At 40.1% G+C, this 24,888-nt stretch overlaps 3 protein-coding genes and 1 long non-coding RNA gene across 5 annotated transcripts; 2 read left to right on the top strand and 2 right to left on the bottom strand.

The window, feature by feature from the left end:
* The first annotated feature begins 454 nt into the window (after positions 1-454).
* On the top strand, positions 455-2,769 carry LOC119906116. The gene is made up of 3 exons (XR_005444931.1): positions 455-591; positions 842-870; positions 1,034-2,769. It is a non-coding gene; the product is annotated as an uncharacterized LOC119906116 (long non-coding RNA).
* A 3,884-nt stretch (positions 2,770-6,653) lies between these two features.
* On the top strand, positions 6,654-8,324 carry selenok (selenoprotein K). Its single transcript, XM_038723206.1, has 4 exons — positions 6,654-6,763; positions 7,226-7,316; positions 7,804-7,878; positions 8,225-8,324. Exons 1-4 carry the CDS (start codon positions 6,745-6,747, stop codon positions 8,322-8,324), a joined length of 285 nt encoding a protein of 94 aa, XP_038579134.1. The 5' UTR covers positions 6,654-6,744.
* An 820-nt stretch (positions 8,325-9,144) lies between these two features.
* On the bottom strand, positions 9,145-16,713 carry actr8 (actin related protein 8). The gene is made up of 13 exons (XM_038723205.1): positions 16,579-16,713; positions 15,214-15,384; positions 15,006-15,116; positions 14,495-14,599; positions 14,186-14,359; positions 13,566-13,659; positions 13,258-13,390; positions 12,681-12,834; positions 12,384-12,479; positions 12,063-12,203; positions 11,650-11,959; positions 10,028-10,191; positions 9,145-9,842 (listed from the first exon to the last, which is right to left on the bottom strand). Exons 1-13 carry the CDS (start codon positions 16,711-16,713, stop codon positions 9,699-9,701), a joined length of 1,932 nt encoding a protein of 643 aa, XP_038579133.1. The 3' UTR covers positions 9,145-9,698.
* A 2,343-nt stretch (positions 16,714-19,056) lies between these two features.
* Positions 19,057-24,515, bottom strand: LOC119905705. 2 transcript variants are annotated; one of them, XM_038722980.1, is made up of 11 exons: positions 24,393-24,515; positions 24,202-24,282; positions 24,085-24,109; positions 23,438-23,551; positions 22,438-22,547; positions 22,167-22,305; positions 21,773-21,811; positions 21,646-21,681; positions 21,435-21,530; positions 20,625-20,899; positions 19,057-20,266 (listed from the first exon to the last, which is right to left on the bottom strand). In XM_038722980.1, the coding sequence occupies exons 2-11, from the start codon at positions 24,271-24,273 to the stop codon at positions 19,835-19,837; spliced, it is 1,338 nt and encodes a 445-aa protein (XP_038578908.1). In that variant the 5' UTR covers positions 24,274-24,282; positions 24,393-24,515; the 3' UTR covers positions 19,057-19,834. The 2 variants fall into 2 exon arrangements, with proteins under 2 accessions (XP_038578908.1, XP_038578909.1); XM_038722981.1 differs by lacking the exon at positions 21,646-21,681.
* Between the last annotated feature and the right edge of the window lie 373 nt (positions 24,516-24,888).

Below are 24,888 nucleotides of genomic sequence, written 5' to 3'. Positions count from 1 at the left end.
TCACATCCACTTTGACCCCCCTGAGAAATACACTCTTTTTGTCATAAGATCTTGACCTTGACTTTGTGTCCTGACCATCACAAGCAGCAGCAGATGAAGAACAAATTGGCTACAAATCAAATTGTGGTTGCAAATCAGTTTATTTATAATTCATGAGTTACCCGTTGGAGATTAATTGATCATTTATAATTTGTTCCAGCCCAAATTCGGTTACCTCAGAATAGTAATTTTTAAATTTCTTGCAATTTCTTGCCAAGTAAATGTAATGTAGAATTTATATCGTCTAACCTTCCCCTGTACCATCAAAATGCTTATTGCAGCTTGTGCTACGGGCAGCATTGAAAATATAATATTGCACTGCTGTTAACTGCTCGATCATTTTCGTTTCATGCAAAGTACGCTTTTAATGTAAAAGCGTGTTTAGTTACAGAATGCTTTGCAGGGTGCTTTTATTCTGAAATGCTCCGATCGGATGTACGAGTTCTCTCCGGTGGTGTTTACAGCTGTGGGTGAAACGCGAAAACAGCTCTGGGCTAACCTTACCGTATGCAATTGTAGATTAAGTACAGCACGCCATAATCGGTGCACACGGTAATGTGTTTGCTTTGTCCTTAAATTCTATTAAAATGGAAACAATATGTTGTGAATATGTATTTTGTTGATGGAAGCTAATGTAGTAGCTTGCCTCCTGGCTAGCCTCATTAACGTTACGATCGAGTTGATTGAACACCTTTGACTGTCCACAGAAAACTAACTAAAGCTAATGAACGTCTTTAAATGTGCGTTAGCTGCTGCTGGGTTTTTGATCTGTACTGTAAAGTCTCCCGTGTATTTCTTGCAGCTCCTGCACCGGTAATCACCTGCATCTAGGTAACGTCAGCTCCCACAGGGTGGTTGTGTGAGCCGTGTTTTATTTATTTTTTTGATTATTCAGATTAATACAGAACAGCTACCTTAGCATACACATTTGCCTTGCTTGTTTTAAAATGAAGTTAAAAAAAAATTGTTATCTCTTTTTTTCATCCGTTTATAGACCAACGATCACACAGTGCACCTCAACAGCTTCGCAGCAGTGGCTCTTTCCCTTCCCTGGATCTCCATTCACCAGTGTACAGAATAATGCAAACACCATTTGAAAGAGGACTTTGGGACACCTAAGTCATTTGGGATTGCAGGCACCAAAAGAGACAGTGTTCAAGGCAATATGAGTGACTTAACAGAGTTTGAAAGATGCCAAATAGTTGCTGCGCGACTATCAGGTGCATCTGTCACAAAAACGGCACAGCTGTTTAATGTAGCCAGAGGAACAGTCTCCAGGGTCATGACGGTATACGTGAAACATGGACGGACAGCATCAGCAAAGAAAAACAGCGGGCGCAAGTCAAAGCTCACCGAAAAGGACAGACAGACACTTCTCAGGATAGTTGATGAACACCCTGAGTTTACAGCCTTAAAAATAACCACAGAATTGAATGGACACCTATCTCATGCCGTCTCAGTAAAAACTATTCGGCGCGAGCTTCACAAAGCCGGTATTTTTAGGGGAGCAGCCACTCGGAAAGCAGAGACCAAGGCTGACGCACACAAGCTAGATGGAAAGAACACTAAACCTGAACCTGGCAAAGAGTGTGACACACAAAAGCCTGTTGAAGAGAGCACAAGACCTGAGATGAAAACAAATGGCACACAAAAACCTACCGAAGACAAAACAATATCTGGACCCCAGGCCAATGTCGAAGAATACAACACAGAAACATCGGAAGAGAGGATACAACCTAAACCTAAAGTCAGTGTAGAAGAGTACAGCACACACAAGCCTGGTGAAGAGAGCACAGGACCTGGATCCCAGACAAGTGAAAAGGACTAACGTCGTCTGATGTGTTGTATTTCAGCCTTCCAACATCCACATTGCTCATATTAAGGGAAAACAACAGAATGTCACTAACTGCCCATGGATCTGTAATAATGTTTCAGTTTTTAGATTTTATTATTTATTTTGCATGAATGCATCGTGGTGCAATATTCAGGCTTTTCCCAAGATTCTTCATTTTTCCTGATTTACAAGCAAACAAAACGTCAATGTAGACTGTTGAGAATTGGCCTAAAAAATTTCCATACTGGGGATGTTTATTATATTGTTCAAAAAAATAAAAACTCTATACGGATAATGACTGGTTTGTTCCTAACATGTAGACCAATGCCATGCAGAGATAATATCTGCTGTTTCCATCGTATCTGATAGTGTTGTACTGTAAAGCCTTTTTGATAAGGTGTGAAACCAAGCAGCAACTTCAATCCTGTAAAATATAGTTCCTCTACTGTCTCAAAAAGTCATACTTTATTGAAGTCACTGTCAAACTCCCCAGTTTTATTTGTTAAATATGAAGTTATTTTTTTTATTCCACAAGATGTTCGGTTCTCAGGAGTTGATGTGTGTGTCTTCTGACATGTCTTGGTTGTGATTTTGGTGTTTAGACAGGTTTTTCAGGCTATCCTGCTTAACTGCAGTGGTTGCTTTTTGCTCATCCCATCTCAGCTTCACTTTGGCTCTACCTAAACTTAAAAGCCAAACTTTCAATATGTCCCTCAAGCAACCTATGGGATGGTGCAGATAAAACACTTTCTTCTACTTTTATAAAATGTTAAATTATACAAGAAAGTGACACGTTCGGGACATTAACCAGTATTATTTAATTTTTGTTGCAAATGTATGGAGTGATCATTGATGACCCCACCATAAGGTATTAAATCTGAATCATCACATCCCTACCATGCTACCTTTTGCTTTTGTATACTAAATTTGTAGCATCTGCTTGTGCATAGCTGATGGCAGGAATGGGAGTGGGACACAAAGCGTAATGTTTGTACTGCATATTAAAACAATACATAGAAAAGTAGAAAAGTCTGTATTTTTTTTAAGGTAAAAAATATATACTCTGCGCTGGTACTGTCTAAAAAGGGTTGAGAGTGATAACCCTGGCAGGTGGGGAGTCCAAGTAAAGCTGCAGTGATGATTTTCTTTGTTTGCACAACTTGCAGTTATAAGCAAGGACATGAAGCCACAATGGCAAACACATGATAAATGAGTGGTTAGTGTTGCCAAGCACAATGTACTTGATCTTGGGTCTTTGCAAGAAGCATCTCTCTTTCAAAGCCTGAATACTAAAAAGACCGGCTTAGTCTTGTTTGAGACTTTGGGAGTCAGGGAATTACTCCAGAATGTATATGAACATTCAATAAATCATTTAAACATGATTTCAACTAATTGCAGTCCTGCGGCAGGTTCAACGCAAACAACCTTTCACCTGTTTAAAAATCCCACACGAGTCTTTGTAGCTCCAGAAGTGATGGTTTTCAAGCCACATAGGTCTATTAACTTTATCAAAATGCAACATAATAGATGTTCTGTAAATTGGTATGCCATGTACTGTGTGGGGGTCATTGGTGTGGTTGTAGTCCTAAAGATGGTTCTTATACTTTATCCATCCCATTTATATCAATGAGGGTAGAACATATATTAGAAACACCTCTCAGTATAACATACTACAATTCAACAGCAGTGTATGTGGAAACCTGCTTGGTAATAAATTGATTCTGGATTTCATAACAGATTAAACATTTATGGCGACTACAAGGTGGTTGAGGCCAAATGGCTGTGACTCAGCACCACCTACTGGTTGATTAACAACTTCAATCAAGCACCATAGCAATGGTCTGCAGGAAGTCTGCACCCCTGGAGAATGATGTCTCTGTCGAACAGAATCTCACCTTGCTCAGCAGAGGTATCATGTAAAGATAAGACTGTCCTTGTGATTCATTAAGTAACTATACTAACAAGCATGGCACCCAGGTCAGCAACACAAACCAGCAAGAAAATCTGAAATGACTGTAATGGAACTATTTTGACCTGTTCCTTTATTTTCTTCCTTTGTCATCTTTCAAACAGCATATGTAGCTGAACCAGTCTAGCCCCTGCCCACTTCTCTGTCTCTGTAAAAGGTCAGCAAGGAGGGCTGGAAGCAGCCTATGTTTGGAAAATCAACCTATAAGGCAACACCTGGGCAACAAGAAACATCTGTCAGTCACATGTTCCAATAGTTTTGCTCACTTGAAAAATGGGTGGGTTCAAACAAAGGGTGGTATGTCCTGAGTTGTTTAACACATCTAGATGCTGAAATTCTGAACTCTTGTCTCATACTCATCTTTTGATCTTAAACCCAAATGTCTTCAGAGAACAACAAAAACAAAGGAATTTGCCTTACCGTTCCAATATTTTTGGAGGGGACTATATGTATAGCTATGGCATTAAGTGGGTCTGTGTTTGAGCGAAAATGATGTCCTGCTATTATTTGGGTATGGGTCTGACTTGCTGGCAGTTTTGCTCTAGAATAGTTGGTGATCACTGACTACAAAAGTTGTTGTGTGGTATGGGGCACCCAATAACTCATCATCTACAGACTGCAGACATTAGTTAAATATGAAAGAATATTGAAAGCTTTGTAAGATTTTACTTTACTTTACTACAGAAGCACAAGCCTGTGCTGTACTGGGTTTCCTTTATGACCTGGAAAAAAGTTGACCCCCCCCCCTATGATTGTCATTGTATAATTTGCACACTGATTAGATGTAATCCAGGCCCAAGGCACTCAGACTCAGAAAACAGCTGAGGGTCAACTACTGGATAAATTTGAGAGGTCATGGATATCTTAGGTAAGTTGACAGGCAGATGGAAAGCAGATATCAAATCATGTGTCAGTCTTCACGACGAGTTTTAGGCAGTCCTGCGGGCACTTGAGTGGGTGGAGAAAGTTAAACCAGGGAAGTATCCTCAGATTCTACTTCAGCTCTAATGGCACTGAAAAGTGGGACCAGATTTAAAAGTAGAAATTCTGACTGGGTTCAATCAAGAATCTAAGCTGGGAGAACACTGATGCAGTACAGGAGAACAAGTCATCACTGAAACCTGTGTCAAATGCAAAAATTGGCAGGTGGAGCAATGTGGAAATAACTATGCTGAGACAAGATCACTGAAGTGAAAGATGGAATGACAGTGGTTGGTAAACACCCAGATGGAAAATGCATCAGTGCCTCATTCAAGCAGAGCTGTCAGAAATTACAGATCAATTATTGAAATCAGTCAATGAAACTCTACTAATGACCTGTGGAGGTCAGTAATACGCATTTGCAGCGCCTAGCCCGCCGCAAATTCATCATCATCCCAAGAAGAAGAAGAAGAAGCGTATGACCCAACAACGGACCCGGAAGTGCATCCCCAATCGTAAACACAGCAGTGAGCAGTGTTTCTGAAAATGCAGGTGGAAATGGGAGAAATGCCGTTAAGAATCAGGCGAGTAAAGTTAATGTTGGCATACTGGGTTAATCTCCAGGGGCAATGTGACTCTCATCCTGCCAAGAGTCTCTTAATAGATTGCTGGGAACACAATGAGACAAATTTCACAAGTTTTGGGTGGATTGGTGATGCAAAGGCAGAAGTCATAGGATTACGACAATTAGACTACAGCCCTACAGTGTCACAGTCTTCCATTCCTCCCTGGTTATTCCCAACACCAATTGTAGATCTAAACATACAGCAGGAGTTGAAGGATATGTCAAAGAAACTTCCAGCATGCAGTATAGTACAGAATTACTTTGATTTACATTTTTCAGACTCCATGTTTATATTCACAGATGGCTCCAAAGATCCTGATACAGGGCGTGCAGGTGCAGCAGTCTTTTTCCCAGCAAGTGAGTCATATATCAAGAAAAGAATATCAGATCATGTCTCAGTGTATACCACAGAGTTGACTGCAATATTACTGGCCCTGCAGTGGATAGAAGAGAGGGAAACAAATAATACTGTCATTGCATCTGATAGCTTGTCTGCTCTAATGAGTATTAAATCTGGCAAATCATCATTTAGATCCAAAATCCTCAATGACATATTCCTTATATTGTACAGGATGGAGCTAAAGGGCTTATCCACATGCTTCCTTTGGGTTCCTGCTCATGTTGGTGTGGAGGGAAATGAGCAGGTGGATATTCTGGCCAAAGGAACACTCAAAATCAAACATGTAGACCTAAAAACCCCTTTAACTAAAGATGAAGCTAAGACATTTATCAGGACCTATGCACAGTCAGTTTGGCAGGAGCACTGGGACAACAGTGAAACTGGAAGGCACCTATATAATGTACAGAGACAGGTTGGTGCCGGAAGGATGGTGGGCTGGAAACGTAGGGAAGAAAATATAATCACTCGTCTGAGAATAGGACATACAGGTCTCAACCTTTCATTATATAAAATAGGTAAGCACCCAACTGGGAAATGTATATATTGTAACCAACTAGAAACGGTTGAACATGTTCTCCTTCAGTGTAGGAGATACACTATCAATAGGGAACGCCTCTTTCAGTCATTACGGAAGGCAAAACATCATGATATCTCATTGGCGGGTCTCTTGGGGAAAACAGCAGGCCAGATATATTGTCATATAATTAAGTTTCTTAAAGAAACTGAGTTAGGAAAAAGAATTTAATTTATGTTTATTTTTGTTTGGGTTTTTTTTTTTGTTGTTGTTGTTTTTTTTTTTTTTTTTTTGGTTTTGGTTTTGTTTATTTCATTTATTTCCTGCCTAATCTCTCGTTCCACACTCCAGTCCAGCTTGTGGCGGTAATGCACCGTTAAACTGGTTTGCCAACCGCCATTAAACCCTAAAGAAGAAGAAGAAGAAGAAGTGTTTCTGAAAGATGGTGTACGTGTCCAACGGTGAGTGGTTTGTGTCTTCCACCGTTTTCTCATTTTCAGAACGAATATGTAGCTTTCTTGTAGATGTAGTTTTATCTGTCCAACATTGGTAGTTAAAACGCATCAACTTAACAGGAATGTGTAAAAACATAGGAGCTATAACGTAGCTAACCAGCTTGTTAGCAAGTTTCGCCTGGCTGGATCTGCGTAGCGGTCGGAAAAGAGCTGCTGAATTAATCAAGCGAGTCTTCTGTAGAGACGGTTTCCTGCATTGCTCAGGATTGAACTGCAGTATTAATTTCCTTACTTTATTGAGTGTGCTAACTTATGTTCATGCTCATCAAGAGCTTTAAGATGTTTTGGGGAAACGGGGTCTGCTGTGTTGTTACTCGCTGTGTTAGTCTGTGTACTAAATGTGAAGGAGCTCCAGTCTTCCATGTCCTGGTCCCTGCTGTCTCATCCGTCTCTCTCTGTGTCTCCCAGGTCAGGTCCTGGACAGCAGGAGCCAGTCACCATGGCGACTGTCCTTACTGATTGATCTGTTCTGGGGGGCGGTTGAGTTTATCGGCCTGTTGTAAGTCGATCAGTCACACACATCATGTTATTTTTCTGATTACAAAAGGTGCTGTAAGTCAGCTGTCTTCCCTGATTGATGAGAGGAGCCACATGATGTTGGATTTCTTGTCTTCAACAGTGCTAACCTGTGGCTAGTAAAAGTACAAGTGGAAAGTGGTGGAACAGTGAGAGAGTTTCCAGTCATGCTGGAGGCTCTGGGAGGTTGATCTTACAAACACCAGTGCTTTGAGCTAAACGTTAATGTCAGCATCCTAACATGCTCACAATGACAGTGCTAATATGCTGATGTTTAGCAGGTATAACGTACTGTTTAGCATGCTACCATCTTTATGTAAGGCACTTGCATGCTAAGCTAATGATTTGGGCGCTGACACAAATGGGATTTGTTGTGCAGGTATTTTGTCAAACCATTGAGAAAACTAGGCACGTTTTTGCATCCCTACATACCACTGCTGTCCAACCTGATCTTCTTTGTCCTTTACCAGTTTTAAGACAATGATTAACCCTGACATGGCAAAGGATGGAAACTCTGCTTCGTCACGCTTCACTGATGGCAGAGGGTAGGTCCCTTGCGCACAGTCATCTTTCTACTGTCACACACACTGGGGACTAAATGTCATGTGTAAACTACCTGAGGGTTTTATTTGAAAGGGGGGATCCTGTAAAACTAAATAGTTTAGTCAGTTTTTGGTCCCACACATGAGAACCACTGGTTACTAGCAGACTTTAAAATGGTTCATAATCCAAGGAAAGTCCTGACCTGAGAGCTGCGGAGTTTAAATATTATCTTAAGTGCAGGAGTGTTTCTCATTTATGTTGGCCATCCCTTGCACTCCAGTTTCAAATATCTTATCAAATATGTTGGCAAGTTTCATTTTAAATCGTCTATCTCACTTGCTTTTGCAGTCCTCCAGGTCCCCCTGGTGGCAGAAGACGGATGGGAAGAATATCCCACGGTGCTGGACCCAACGCTCCACCAATGGGTGGAGGAGGATGAGGAAGGTGAGGAATATTAATGTCAGGATAAATCCCTCATTAATATGTCGTAACTTCTATCCTGGAGCCTGTATCACAAAGGGAGATTAGGGGTTAAATCTAAGAACTTTTTTTAATTGCCCAAAAACTATTTGGACATGATGTGAGGTCAGCAATAATCCTCCAATGTATAACCCCCACCTCTTTCTAGGTAAACGCCTACACATCCAGTGTAGGCGTGGGGCGTGGCACAGTGTCCGTTTGCTGAGAACCTAAAGGAACATGGTGACGCCACGGTGCCATGATGCCCCTCTTCATCGGCTGCCGCTGCCACAAGCAGTTTCTTGACGCCTTTCTGGGAATACCTACACATAGGGGCCAGAATGGCTGATACAGCAGCTCTCTGCATCACTTCCTCCTTTTCCTGCTTCTGCCCTTCCCTTCCACACCAGTCTCCTAGAGATGTGTGTCACTGACATCTCTGTTATGATCATCCCTCCAGGGAATGAAATTAGTTTTTGTTTGTATCTTTTGGTCTGAATAAAAAATTGTGCTGTTAAAATGTGTTACTACTACTCACTACTTGTCTTGTTCCATTCCTGTCAGACTTTGCAATGATACAACTTGCCTCTATTTAGAGCTGGCCAATACTGACAAAAATGATGTGGCATACTTTTAACTCAATATTGATAATGTAAAAATATTCAATCTAAGAGGTGGATGATTTTGTTTCATAATAAAAATAAAATAATAATGTGAATAATCATACTGGGGGCAACCTTGTGTTTAAATGCAATATGTTTAGAATTTAAAGAAAGATGGATTTTGTATATTCCAATAAAATACAACCATTGTGTTAGTAGAAGTGTGACTGGTTTATTTACAGTGATCCAGACTTTCATAAACATTGGAGAATAGCAGCATTATTTACAGAATATTAACAAGTAAACCCCCTTTGTCTATTAAAAGGTTACAGAATCTCATGATACAAGAAACAAGACTTCATTGTGGATTGTTTGGTGACAATTTTCAATATGGTGTTAGCAATGCAATAAGTATCAAAGTAATACTTTCAGTATACTTCCCCACACATAGATGGTACCCTTATTTTTCTTTCCATAACATTGCTTTATCTATTGTATGAATATGATCGTGACTGAGAGATGTATCATTTGCATCTGCTAAATCTTTCTGCTTGTTTAATTTTGGAGCAAAACTTTACTTTTCTTAATTTTTCCCAACTACAGTGCGGACAGGCAGCTGACCTACACAATATTGTGCTTGACATGTCCTGTGTAGACACAGGTGGAGCACTGAAGCTGCTGCTGTTCTGCTCACATGCTCATGATACACCTCCTGTGTAGACACCACGGTGTTCGTTTCAAGTGAAATCAGTTTGGCTCCTTCACCAAACAAAGGCAGCTCTCTCGCGAAGCATTCGGACGCCGAAGCGCTGCCACTCCCTCTGGTGGATCCACATCTCCTGAGTGGTGTCCAGACATGCCAGGACTGCCCCCCCCTTCCACGATATCAACCGAGGGTCCATGTCCTAGATTACATGCACATCAATATACAGTGCATTAGAGGAGTGCTGTGTATATGCAGTATGTGCCTCCCCCAACCTTTGACATACATAGAAATATTAAAAAATGAATGCCAGTGAACGCCATGCTACTACCTGCATTGCAGATCTGTATCCTATTCTATGACTATATACAACATCTCCTAGGTTACCTTTGGCCGTGTGATAACTTCCACGTTGTCTACCAGCCGTCTGAATGATGGCGGCATCTTGTTGATGATGCGGTGAAGGAGAAACTCCTGGGCACCATGAAACATGAGGCCTCCTCCCACTACCAGGATGGAGCTGTACATCTTGCGTTTGGTTTCATCTGATCCTGTCAACAAAAAAAAAACGAAGGGAGCTAAAACCGGACATCCTGAGCACCATAACACATCTGTCCTCCTCCACATCCTTTTGTTTTTACTTCCTTGCAAATAAAATGAAATGATACCATATAAAAGATTTTACATAGTACTTTTCATTTACATAATTCCTCACTATTACAATGGCCCTGACAGCTCAGTGCACTGCTACTTCAGAAAACATGTAAACAATTGGGACATTCTGCTTCATCATAACATTGGGCCTTCAGCTTTGACCCCCTTGCTCATACTTAGGCTGTGCAGAGAATAGTGGGTCAGAACAGCCAGAAAAGCTTGTGGCTTGCATCCGATGAAGTAGGACATCCTAGTATTTTGGCATACAGCATTTGACATCCTGTGTATTTGGACATACTAAATATTTTTTTCTGGCATATTATATTCATATATATATATATATATTTAATAAATAGTATGGTAGTCTGGGAATTGCAAGTTGCAAGTCCCAGTTATGTTCATCACTTTTTAGTTTCCCTTTGAAATGGATTTTGTTTGTTTTCTATGCTTCTTGCGGTGCTTTTATGTGGTTGTGTTTTCTCTATTTGCAGCATTTTTTTTAAAGTCTTTTCTCTTAAGTTTCAGTGCATTGAACTTTCAGGACCACCGTACCATTTTGTGACCCAATATCTGACAATTCCTTTGAATACTTCATTTGTTATTGCGCTTTTTTAAAGCGGTCATATTATGCTTTATGGCTTTTACCTTCTCTTTTATTGAGTTATATACTTTTTTGTGCATGTAACAGGTTTGCAAAGTGAAAAAGCCCAAAGTCCAGCCCAAAGGGAGTTCCCATCTCCCACAGAAAACCCTGCTCTGAACTGCCTGAAAACAGCTTGTTTGTAGTCCAGCCATTTTCCTTTCATCCCTGTGACATCACAGCAAGATGCGTGTCATAATGCTCGCCAAGCGGCTAGTCAGACTCGCCTTCAAAAACACAGGTGGAAAAACAGTGAGCTGCAGCACACCTCTCCTCTCCCTTCCAGGCACTAGCTACCCTCCAGGCAGTCAGTGGATATAAAGTTGTTACTGTGATGTAGAGACAGAGCTCAGTTAAAACTTTATGGATGAAAGATACTTTTGTTACAGAATAATAACTCTCTGAAACGCTTGCTCCAGTAATGGCGTTAAACTGGTAAGGGGATATTCTGCTGAACCAAAGCTGTGTTTACCGGCTTCTCACGACCCGCCCTTCTCTGCTTCTGAATGGCTAGTGGTCCTTAACTAGAAACTCAACTCCCAACAAAGATCTTGTAGAGGTGAGATGCATCACTCCATAGTGAAACGAAATGTTAAACTGGTACAACCCCTAAATAAGATTTTGAACCTGAAAATGAGCATAATATGACCTCTTTAAAGCACTTAGTTAACTGTATGTCCCCCCTGCTTCCTATCTCTACTTGGTCCTTTCTTACCACAGCAGTCGATGCTATGCAGGATGGCCTTATCCAGGCCCAGTGCTTTGCTCTCAAACTGGCTCATGATAGCAGTCTTCCTGGAGAGGTGAGCAGACAGGGGTTCTTCCACCTCTCCTGCCCCCATCATGCACTCCCCCTGGGCAGGCCCAAATTCTATCTCCCCCTTCGTCCCTCCTCCACTTCCTCCACTCCCACAGCCCCTGGGCAGGTCAGAGAGCTCCCCGATCCCTCCCTGACCGCTCATCTCACCATCCAAACCTCCACCTGTTCTGGAGATAGCCTTCCGGTTCTCAGCAGATTTGGAGGACTGATCAAGAAAAGGGGAGACTAATCAAAAAAATGACAAGAACCACGGTGCTTCTATCTGAAGAGTGTGCATGTGTGCATTTCTCTTTGTGAGTGTGTGCTACCTGGTCCTGTTTGCTCTGTGTGGCCAGCAGGTAGTGTTCATCATGAGGATCCTCTGAGTCGCCTTGGGAACGGTACTGAAGTGACGTCATCTTCTGACCTACGATGCCAAAAGTCGTCGGGTAGAAAAGACCCATGGGTGCCTAACATATGCATACACACATATGAGCCAGAAAACGCAAGGGGGAAAGATACAAATAGAATAATAGCGGAGAGTAATTCCAGTACACAAGCTGGAGAAAGAATAATGCAAAAGGTATTTCAGCATTATTCTTTCAGCACCAATCTTAAAATAGTTTTCCATCACTATTTGAACTCAGTACCTGCAATTTCTCATCCCCTAGTCGAACCTGGTAGAGAAGAGCTGGGGCTTCTGGGAAACGTGTCTGGAATTCATGATCTTGTAGCCCTGATATGTCCTGTTAAGAATAAGTGGAGTATAGACATTTTGGCATTAATCTGAACAACTGCAGATTTCCCTGTCCGTTCTTGTGAACAAATATGGTGATCTAAACAGAAATAAAGGAGCTGATCAACTGATTAAACTGATCAACGTACAAGTTACAGTTCCCCCATAGCCCCTCTTAACACAAAGACACCACCCCCAGTCCAACACACACCTGGTCTAGATGGCAGAAGGTCTCTTTCAGATGCTGCAGGAGCTGACAGTCCAGTCTGCTGGACAGCTGACAGTCTCTATAGGGAAAGGCTGCCCTCTGCAGGAGCCAGAAGAAAGTGCGGGTCACGTCTGAGCCACCATATGCTAAACACAGCCTGTAAAGTCCAACAAACAGAACACACAATGTAATATTACTAGGGAGTCCCTGAAAGGTCACATGGGAATTTGTTTATTTTCATATCTCTCTCTCTCTCTTTCTGTAGTATCTGCAGGGTGTTTCCCTAAACTGTTAATTACGACTGGACTGGAACAACACACTAATTCTTCCTATGGATGGGGATTGCAAATATATTGAAAGGGAATAAGGCTGAACAGTTAATCAAAATATTATCAAAATCGCAATATGTCACACTAAATACAAGACGTTAACAGGACTTCACCAGAAAGTCTATCTCCTGTATGTCATTGTTCTGGGTTTCATGTGTGAAATCGATACATTATATCTGCAATTATAACCTGGGTGAATATTAATTTTTTTCATAGACATAATTAAGCATGAAAGTGGTTTTCAAACACACCTGGAGTTCCGGTGGGACACGCCATCCTCTACACAGCAAAGACTGGTCTTCTGATCTCCTACATCCACGACACAAGCACTGCTCATGCCACTGCCAAATGTAGCACACACGGACTCCTGGTGCACAATGATTGCTACAGACACACACACACACACACACACACACACACAGGTTAGGTAAGGTTATCGCAAGAAAGACTGGATGTGTTCCTTAGCCTACCGTTAACAGGCTATGGAAGAATATAACAGTGTATATCTCTTGTGTTTTTGTTGTGTGCAGTAACACATATATGTTTATGTGTGTAATACCTGAGAAGCCCATATTAAGCAGTAGCATGTTGACTACTTCTTTGATGTGCTGCCTGTTGTAGATGTCGGGGACCAATAGGATGCATCTGTAATACTGGCAACCAGTCACAAAAGCAAAGCATTAAGGTGAGAAGGAAAGAACTTCCACTCTCAGCGTAGTTTGATCTAGTTTATAAGGTTTACTGAGTACCACTTACTCCTGTACTGTTTTGTTCTTATTCAACTCTCTTTAATGAACTCTTCAGTGTGTTTTTAAGGACTCTTAAAATGTAGAGCTGCCAGAGTGCTGCTGATTCATCTTTGCCCATTAAATTACTTTAAATGCTCCTTCCAATAGATTAGGTAGAATAGGTTTTTTTGCATGCATTAATCTTGTACTTTTTTAAATTAACACTGTAACATTCCTTATTTTCGTGCCTTTTAATTGATCGCATTGAATAAACTTTAAACCTACAGTGCTAAATAATGCAATTTAATAATGCTATTATTATAAGTCTTTCTTCATCAGTCTTCTTTCAGTGATTTTTCACATTTATTATTTTCTAGTCTCAACATGTTGTTCAAATTTCCCCCATAGTGGGAAGTGACAGTTACAAGACATGTGAAGAGGTTGGTCCTACCTTTAAGTCTTTGAGGGGGATATCCAGTTGCTTTTGGATGATATGACTCCAGATCGTCTCGAGGTCAGCCAGGACGGCAGTCAGTGAGCCTCCGGGACCGGCGTGCAGATTGAGTTGCCCTCTGACTATAGGCCAGTGGATGTTGTAACAGTCAGATGGATTCACATGAAGAGCCTGCATGATGGAAGGGTGGGAGGGGGAAGAGAGCGACAAAGCAAGATAAAGAAAAAATGGAGAAAACACTAAAAGGAGTAAAAAGATGCAAACAGTTCTCTTATTTTATAGGAGTTATCGGACAAATGCACTGACCTCCTCTCCCACCAGATGTGGAGGATGGAGGGCCGTGTTGGTCCACTTCACCCGGGAACTGCTGTCTAGTACTGCCGGACGGATCTGACAGTTATAAGCTCTGGCCTTATAACACACACACACACACACACACACACACACACACACATTATTCTATACATTTCCACACATGAAAGCATCCAGAAGTAGACACGAGTAAATCACTAGAAGCATTCATTGCACTTTAAATCAACCAATCAGCCCTTTATTCACTCTAGCAGCTTTCATACAAGCCATGCAGCCCAAAGTGTTTTAGTAATTTTTGTCATATTAAGTCACTTAAAGCAAATCAACAGTTGTGAAAATTTTAGGCAACCCCTACCTCCTGTAAAGTTTTAATGTGCAATGACTGGTTACAAAGTCATTTTCTCACATTTCTCATATTTCGCACATTGCTGCTGTCTGTGAAAACTGCAGTATTACATATGCAACAGTCCTCTCTCTTCTTGTTTCTCGATTTCATAAGACAAACCTGTTCAGCGGACACGGGTGTCCTCCGCACTCCGTTTGACATTTTCTTGGACCAGATGGCTTGGTCGACCATTTTAAGCCCATTCTGCCTCTGCTCGTTACTCTCTGGTTTCTGAAGGATCAAAAGAAGCAATGAGGGCAACTTAATTTGAGTACAGTGGTGACACAGAAGACTATATTGTGGGTGTATATGGTCATGAGTGACATACATTTAGACCGTCTCTCAACAGCCAGGCGTCTTCATATCTTGGCTGTCCACTCTGCTTGTGTCTGCGTGCTATCACATGTGGGATTGTCAGCGGTAGAGTGTCTGTTGCTCGGCCAATGCGGAGTGTCCTTGAACCAGGGTGGATGACAACTACAAAATTGCTTTGTATTTGCTGTAAAAGAGGGATATTTGAAATGATCAGGATTACCACAACCATTTCATGTACAATGAGGAATACACCACACCACTCAAAAGTATGTGGACACCTGAGCATTACACCTATACGTGCTTACTTACATCTCATAACAAAACCATGGCCATTGGGGCTGAATGATTTTGAAAAAAATGTCTAATTGCAATTATTATGACTGATATTGCAATTACGTGATATGATATTGGAGGGAATCATTTTTACATAATTATTCTCATTTTCATTGAAAAAAACTTTTTTACAAGGATCTGTACAAAACACAGATGTTTCTTAAGTCTGTAGAATACGATTTATTTATTTTAAAATGGTATCTAGACAAAATTTGCCTTTAACAAATACTCCTACTATTTGAAAATTAAAGTAGGCCATATTGCGATTTTGATAAGATTTCAATGAACTGTTCAGCCCTAATGTGGATTAATATTTTGCAACAGAAGCCTACACTCTCAGCAACCCTGGACACGGGGCAAGCGATGAGTGAGTGAGCAGACTCCACTCTTCTGGAAAGGCTTTCCACAAGTTTTCAGGGATGTGTGTTGACGTTGAGGTAGGGCTAGACAATGCGGTCAAAAATGTTATCACGATAACAACTTTCATATCATTCAAAATCAAATCAAATCATTATTTAGTTCAAGTTTAAAGGCTGATTTTTGCTCTTGAGTAAAATTAAGCACAGTCCTGTTTCCTTAACAAAAGTGCTAATTCGTTTCTGAATCAAATTAATTAAATCAAACATTTATTGAGCATTTGTTATATTGTTATTGAGGAAAATTATATTGTGATAATTATCATTTTTGTTTTATTGCCCAGCCCTGCCTGAAGGGAGTCTGTGCAGGCCAGTTTACTTCTTCCACACCGAGCTCAGAAAACACAACAGTGTGTGGACATGTGTGCCTTCTACCTAATCTATCTCCACAAGAGTTTATCAAGTGCGGGAGAGAGTTTTAAAGTTGGCAACATTTAAGCTTTTAAAAAAGGTATTTCTAATGTGTCCCCCTTCCACTTGGATATTAATGCCATGCTCCTGCCAGCCCAACTGGTCTGGTTGATGCCTGAAAGCTAAATATGCTGAATACAGAGCTTCAGATAAGGATGTTTGGTACATTACAGAAATATGAGCATTATATAATTGAAAGTCTCGGCTTTCCTTCTCACCTCCTGAAGAGGCTCTGGGATGGCCGGAGGGGCGATGGGTCTCTTTACCCCGCGTTGTTGCTCCTTCTCTTTCTCCTTGTCTCGTTCTTTTTCTTTCTCCTTCCCGTTGTCCTGCTCTTTTTCAGCCTGGGTCATGTTCACTGTTGGATTCAGTCGAGTAAATAGTCAGAAATAATGAGTCTCGATCTTCTAGTGCTTGTGAGGCGCAACCACACACAAGGACTCCGAATGAAAAGTTGTTGCAGCGGCAGAATGTACTTCCGTGTTAGGTCACGTGATACAAAATGGCGATTTCTATTTGTCCAAAAAAAAAGGGTGGGGGGGGTGTCTTGGCACTGCTTCTCCTCTGTGATTCATAGGCGGTGCATGACAAATAATGACAAATGCATGGATCATTTAAGACATAGTGGGCCCTTGGGCACAAATGGGGTAAAACAAAATAGATCCACAGTGACACTCCCTTTCAGTTCAGTTAAATTTTATTTATATATAGTGCCAATTCAATTCAATTCAATTTGTCATTTTCATCAATTCATTCATCAATTTGTCAATATCAGATTTGTCAATATCAGATTGCTCTGGACGTTTATCTCGACCGCTCGGTCCACGCATAGTTGTTAAATGAAAAAAAGTTGTAATCATGTGTTAATATTTACTATACTATATTTATATACTATTAATAAAGTATATTTATACTATAATTCTACTATAAATTATTATTACTATAAATAGCCTAATGATAATAATAAGGCAATGTTTCAATTCATACCACTGTTGTATATTTTATTTCTTCCAAAGTGATTTTAAGTTTCACAAACCAAGAATATTCTGTAATGTTACATCACGACCCAGATGTGTCTCGATTCTGGTTAAAACTTAACATTACTGAGAATTTATTGACGGAATAACAGCGGTACGAACATTATCAGCTGTTGCTGGACATGTCTGCTGTGTTGGCTGCAGTGGTCTGTGTGACTGGGCCTGGGGGAGCGAACCGCAGCTAGCTAGCTATTCCTGACAGCCGAAGTATATTCCTCTTACCCCAACCAGGGTGTGTGCCTAAAGTTATTGATTATATGCATGTCGACCGGTTAACCCTATCCGTTAACCTCCATTGTGTCGCTGTGCAGCCTCCGGTAACGTTACTGCAGCTATATAACACCCGTCGGCACTTGCGGAGCTTCTCAACTCCGAAAACGTTTAAACACATTTTCGATTCGCTGCCAATTTTCGTAAAACTGCCGATCTCCGAAATCTACACAGTTGATTTCTCGCCTAAAAACTTCTCAGAAGTGTATTTAAAGTTCTGTTGTTGGCTTCTAAAGAATAAAACGGTTTGCATTAGGATCTATCATGTACGTAAGCCGAGATGAACGTCATCACGTTTTATGCGCAGTGTGTTCTGGAACAAACTATATTTGGAAGTTCAACTTCCGTCACGGTCTGCAGGCTGCAGCTGGTTATAGTTGCATCAAGGGAGCGTTTTCCTGGGAATGTGACGTCACGTGAGAAGCAGCATGAAGGTTTTGGCTCCCATTCTACTTTTGGAGACTCTAGGAACCACAAGTAACCCTGCATTTTGGGAGCATATATCGTTCTAGTGGCGTTCAAGCTATAAGACTGAGAAATTCTAAATCAAATTCATCTGCAGCTTTCCATGCAATATAGTTTAATTCTGTTTACCATTTTACAATTGTTGTATGCTGCCTGTGTAGCAGAAGGGAGGTGCACACTGCATTTCATTTTATAACCTGGTTGTAATATGATGAAAAATCTACCATGTTTTTTTTAAGGCAGAGCTACTTCCTATCAGAAAGATTTAAACTGCTTTGCTAATTTTCATGTAAGTTTACGGTAGCATAGGTGTGCATAGTGCTGCTGTATTTTTGACTGGAAAAGGACAAATAAAAATATAATGATTTCACTCAACTCAGATAGCTAGTAGCCTATTAAAGCGTGTGTGTGTGTGTGTGTGTGTGTGTGTGTGTGTGCTAAAATGTAGCATATCAGAACAAGAGAACAGTCAGAAAGTCAGCAAACTGACTCAGTAATGGAAGTTAGACCACAATATCTAAAGTTTACTAACATTAGCCATTAACCACCTGTAGGAGGGAAACCTTTGTGTGTATTGAGATGAAGTCTTTGGGATATCCCCAACTTTAACCAAACCCCTGGTCTACTGGGCCCCATGGCCTATCCCCAGTAGGATAGTTCATGAATCCATTCCCTGACAAATGCTTCATGCCAAATGAAATAAATGTGTCGACACCGCGTATCAAATTATACCCTTCTCATCATTTGAACTGTGTATTTATACACTGTAACTGTATAGTGCTGTATATGCTGCTGCTGCTTATGGCTTTGGCAGAGAGCCCGGTATCATCAACTGACTTCTTCACTGGACTAAACAGTTCTCCATGTTCTCTGTGAATTTTAATGTTATAATAATAATAATATTAATAATAATAATAATAATAATATGGGTTGTTTTTTTTTATTGACATTTCTCATTGTATTGAAAACTTCTTACACAAGTTGAAGGGCAACATACAACCATACATTTTTATGTCTACCCTAGCATACACTGGTAGAGAAGCAGAGTACCCCAGAAAGCTGCCCAGTCTATCACAGGGCTGACATAAAGAGACAGACAAAAACACACTTCCATCTACAAACAACTCAGTGCTTCCGGTCCTAACTGTACTGTGGGGGGAAACTGGAGAACACATAAAAAAGACCCATCTGACCACCATTTAGTGGAATCAAGAAATCATACAAACTATAAAGTGCTGACAATAAAACAAATTGGTTAGTGATTTTCCACAGGATGGTGAAAATTCCATAAATATAAAAATAAAACATATACAAAAATCCTAAGGGAGTGGAATACATAATGTAACAGACCATGCAGCATGCTTTAGTTTTAGTTGGTAGAGAATTTTAAAATCAGTTCTGCTACAAACCACCTCTTTCTCTTTAATTGATAATTTAAGGATTGCAAATGAAATAAACACAACAAATAAATATAATAGGCTACAGTAAGCAGTGATGCAAACCACAGAAGATATACTGATAGACACATATTTACCCTCCGGTGTTCTTGCAAATGTTTTGGTAACAAAAGTAACCCTAGGGTCTATTTCGTCTGTAAAAAATAAAATAAATAAATGCCTTTTAGAAAACAATAAGCAATGAAAGGGCCAGATATTAACTAATCTTCTTTATCCATCAAAGTGAACATTTTCATTACAGATGTTCAAAGATTGATGACCACAGATTTCAGTGGTTCCACACCTCTGAAAATGCTTGCCTGATGTCTGCCTAGCATTTCTACAGCTTCCCTTAACTTCACTGAACTCTTTTCACTGTGGGCAATCCCTGGTCCGAAGATCATATCTGATATCTTTTTGTTGCCCTGCTTCTGGGTATGAAGACGCCTGCACAGTTTGTTAAAGTCCTTCATCAAACAAAAAGTCTTGCAGGCCCTCAGTTCATGCGCCAGGTTACAGTCCCTCTTGTCCTGCTGCTTGTCCAGCTGCACCACCCAGAACTTAGCCAAGCTGCTTGCACTCTTTGCATGACTCGCCACCATGTTGAGAATTAGGGGGTAAAGGTCACGAGCTGCTGCTGGGATGGACGGCTCTGGGGAGATGTGGTTGGGAGGAGAGTGGCTGGGCTGTGAGGAGTGCTGAGGGAAGATTACAGAATCAGGTTTAGTTTAGATCAGTAATGTGAGTTAGATTCAGTTACTTAATGTGAATACTGATTTCTTCTGATAGCTGGAAGTAAGTGTGAATCTGACCCTTTCTCTTACCAAATTAAAGGTCACTCACTATGACCAGTTTAATGTATTTTAGCCTTAATTCACTATAACGCACAACTACAGAATGTCAAGGATTGTCCATACACATGTGGTTAATGTGGTCCTTGACATAAGCAGCAGGAGTCCAGTTGACTAGGTGACATCATATTACCAATAAAACAATACAAATTATCTTCACTTGAATTATTCTTAGTCAAACAGCAAGTAAATTTGCAGTCTCTACCTGTGTGCAGACGATGAGCACTCGGTCTGCAGCCTTGACTTGTTCCGCCAGCCAGCGCATTGGCCCCAACTCCGCGATCTTCCCCTGCTGCCACATGTCGACAGCCACCTTGCAGCCACCATGCCACTGCAGGAACTCTGCCAGGGCCGCCACGGCCTGCTGGAAGGCTGAATTCTCAGCAGGATACACTATGAGTACAGGGACAGGAACCGCGGGAGACATAGGCAACCTTTTGAAACCCAATGATGTGACAATGTTGGCTCCACAGCTTTTATCTGGGCAGTAAGAAATTATTGGAAAGAAGATGTTAGCAACAGGCAACAGTGTCAAATATTTTAAATATAGATTTATGAAATTATATGGAAAGCTTGTAGCGAGCCCAAGCTTTATACGTTTTAGCACTTCTTTCCTCCATCTAGGTGGTGAAGCAGGTCTCTATTGCAAGATACCAAGACGTTTAGCCAGTAGAGCAGTTAAAGCTAAGCTCCTTTGCAAATGTTACAGAAAGATCACTGTAAATAATTTGGGAAGCAAGCTTTAAATATTTTGGTCCAATGGCAAAGTGACCGAGGGCATACCCAAAGTATGTGTACAAGATTGATGATTGAGCCCATGCACACAGGGGAGCATTCCTGTTAATTTGGCTTGGGTATAATCCATTTTAAATCAAATTTAGCAATGAGGTAAACAATGGGTGCACACAGAAGAGGAGTGCATTAAGGTGAGCATCTATGAACCATTTATCATCTGCAATTTTGGTTCCTATGTTCTTTTCCTACTAAATGTGTGTTTAAAAAGTGTTGTATTTACAGATTAGGTAGCAGGAACCCAGGATCATCAAACCAGCCAGTCCTCCAAAAATGGCCACCACTATGCTGGTGTGGTTGACAGTTTCGTCTTCCAAGTCTGCACAGACAACCGAATACACAAAAAACACATTCCTTACTTTACTTTATGTAATTATATTGAGATATTAACTGTATTCAAAGTAGTGGCACTTTAAGTAATTGTGGAGTCTTACTTGAAGTCCTACTCTTGAAAGGGACTTTAAAAAGTGCTGTTCAGGATAGATTAATAACCATATTTGTCATAAAGTTTTATACCTTATACATAAACACACACATGTTCAAGCAAATGCACAAGCTCACCTCCAGTAACTGCAGAAGTTGTTGAAGGATTAACAGTTGCTAATAAAACAAAGAAAAAGTTTCAACATTTTAATGCTTTTCACATCCAGCTGCCTGTAGCGAAACAACAAAGCTGTCTTAATTGAGATTACAAAACACATTTATATCACTTACATATAATGTACCCATTTCATGTTTTGATAAAAACCCTTAAACATGCAGTATTTCATTTTTATGTGCTGTTAAAATGTTATGGAGATACTTTATTAACTAAATATGTTTAACTCATAGTGATGATGATTAATGCCTCACAGTGTGGATAGCAAACTAACACAAATACTAAACATTTTTTCTGCATTTTTGATACTTTGTTGCTGAGTATCAAAAAAGTAGAGAAATTTAAAAATGTACTTACTGTGTTTTGGGAGAGGTATGTCAATATCGACGCTCTTGTAAGAGAGGCCGCTCCCCGGAATAGGCAAAGGGAGATTGGAAGCTTGGGCCAAGATACAGCCATAACTGGACTTATTCACTACTAAATAGTGAAACCATATCTAGATTCGAAAAGATGACAATAATAGCATTAAATTTAATCTTTTCAACCTCACATGTCTTTCAAACTCAAGCGGCATGGACAGTCACTGATTAAACATTATCAATTTGGGTCAAGATTCCATTGATTATACCTGCTTTAACCCGGTGAGGTTTGTCTCAGCCAAAGGTGGGTTGTATTTACAGTGGTAGACTGATTCCCCTGAAATTCTGATCCGAGTGCCTGTCAGATATTTAATACTAGCTGCAGAGAGACAAAAATATGAGAGTTCAAAATATAAGCCCTGACGAATAAACTGGCAATTTTCTTGTTTGCAAATGTTGTTGTTAACTGCTATTACAGTTCTTTATCAGGATTAACTTTTTATTTCAATTAATTTGTTTGCTAATATTGTTGTTAGCGCTCACACACACACACAAAATGTATTTCCATCTCTGGGATCATCTTTATGAACGTCTACTCTGTTGCTGTGGGACTGAACTGGGAACCTCCCAAATCTTACCCACTTCCATTTTTTACCATCTAATCATCCTTTCCTTTTCTTCTCTCCTTCCTTTTTATCCTGTTTACTCTTCCACACAACTATATATCCCACAACATGTGTTTACATACATAAACATATGTGATTTCCCAGACTCAACATTTAAAATACAGGAACCAATTTTTATTTATAACCATTAACAAATCCAGTTACCATAAGAGATGAGCTTTAATACAGAAGTGAAAAATCCCATCTACATAATGAAATAATACATTTACAACTTTGTTTATTTTATTATTTCATATTTCAAGTGTGTACCAGCTAAACATTTAAATATAAATGTTTTTACCTTCTGTCTAGTGCAGTATCATGTCAACCAGACTAAAGTCCTGTTTGTCAGGCAACTAAAGAGAGCCTGGGAAAACACCTCTATAATGGATAAACAAAGGTCTAACAACTGTTGTTGTTGTTTTAACAGACAATCAGTAAGTCACATTCTTGTTTTTAAACTATATATATAATTATTAATTCTCAAGATGCAATGTCAGAGATAATATGTCCTAAGTGTGTAGTCAACTATTTTGATAAAACTGTCTTAAAGTCAACAATATCAAGTAGTTTCCATGTGGAAATACAAAGTGTTGTCTCCTACCATCAATGTTGATTGCCCAGCTTATGTTCAGCATATAGTCTCCTTCCACTGTCACTTGGACCATTGTCAAGTTTGCCAGAACAGATGGAGTCTGATTTCCAACAGGAGGGAAATCTGTAACGGGAGACAACATAGGTGCTCATTGTCCACACAATGATGACAGTGTTGTATATTATTATTCTCTGAGATTTATCACTGTTCACGATTAATTCAGCTGTTGGCGTGCACTGTACTTTCTGTCTGTTGAGACACCAGAGATTTCTCAATGGACAAAACATTATAGTCATATTCACAAGAATCTGGAACTCTGGCATTGTAAAATGTGCTGAAATCCTTATAAATTGTACGTTTTTTAAATAAACTTCTGTTGTTTACCCCTGGCCTGCATATAAAATATAAAACTGCATATTCATTAGTTTTTATTTGGAGGTAATGGGGTTTCCACTTTTAGAAATTTTAGTTTTTTACTGTAATCTAAGTTCCATGTAAAGATGTTTCAAGCAAAAGAGAAAGCTGAAGCTTAAAAAAATAAAAGTACAGTACAAAATAATGTCACTAGCTAAAAACACATTGGCCTTTGTGTAGTGGCTTTAGCTTTTAAACTAATGCTTTCATTAGAGGTCAGGTTATGAATAATCACTACATACCATGGAATTCATGACACTCCATTTTCTGCAAAGAAATTTCAGAAACAGATTAAATTAAAGTAGTTTTAATTGTAACTGAAACAATGAATGGCTCACTTGCTAAAGTGGATAACTTACAGTTTCATTTGAGGTCGCCTGAGCCGCTACATGGGACAAAAACATCAGTGTGACTACCCACATAATGAACATCCGGCTGGTCTAAAAAGTAAAAAAAAACAATTATTAAAAATAAGAAATAAAAAAAACACAAAAACAATGACACATATATACACTTTTACAATCCACAGCATCTTAAGAAAAAGACTTACCTGTGGGCTTAATATCCTGCCTGCGTCGCACTTGTTGAGTGAACTTCTTCACAGACACACTGGTTCCGTTCACTTTTAAATACAGTCCAGTAAGCCCCGCCCACAGCAGTATGGGCGTACTGATCACGGCTCTGTGAAGCGGCTCTTTACTTTCCGAGAGCTGGCTCTTCAAACGGCTCTTCATTCAGGAGCCTGCCTCTTGGGCTTGTCAATGTTACATAATTAACATTGCAAGAAATAAATATGCAGGCTTCTCTGGAATACAATGTCTTATCTCATAGTGATGGTTAAATAGTGGGATATCTCAACAATAACTAGCAAAACTGGTTTTTCTATGCTTATTTTCTGTCCTTAATGTTCCTCCTTATGTTCATGTGTACTGTAAACACCAATTTATACCAAGGCAAATTCCTCATGTGTGAAAATGTACCTGGCAATAAAGCTGATTCTGAATCTGATTCTGATTCCGGGAGGGGGAGTGTGGGGGAGGGGACTC

Source organism: Micropterus salmoides, unplaced genomic scaffold, assembly GCF_014851395.1.
Source record: "Micropterus salmoides isolate LMB-PRFRI ecotype aquatic unplaced genomic scaffold, ASM1485139v1 Ms_hic_scaffold_16, whole genome shotgun sequence".
In the NCBI taxonomy this organism is placed as follows: Eukaryota; Metazoa; Chordata; class Actinopteri; order Centrarchiformes; family Centrarchidae; genus Micropterus; species Micropterus salmoides.
This window is presented reverse-complemented; position numbering and strand designations above follow the sequence as displayed.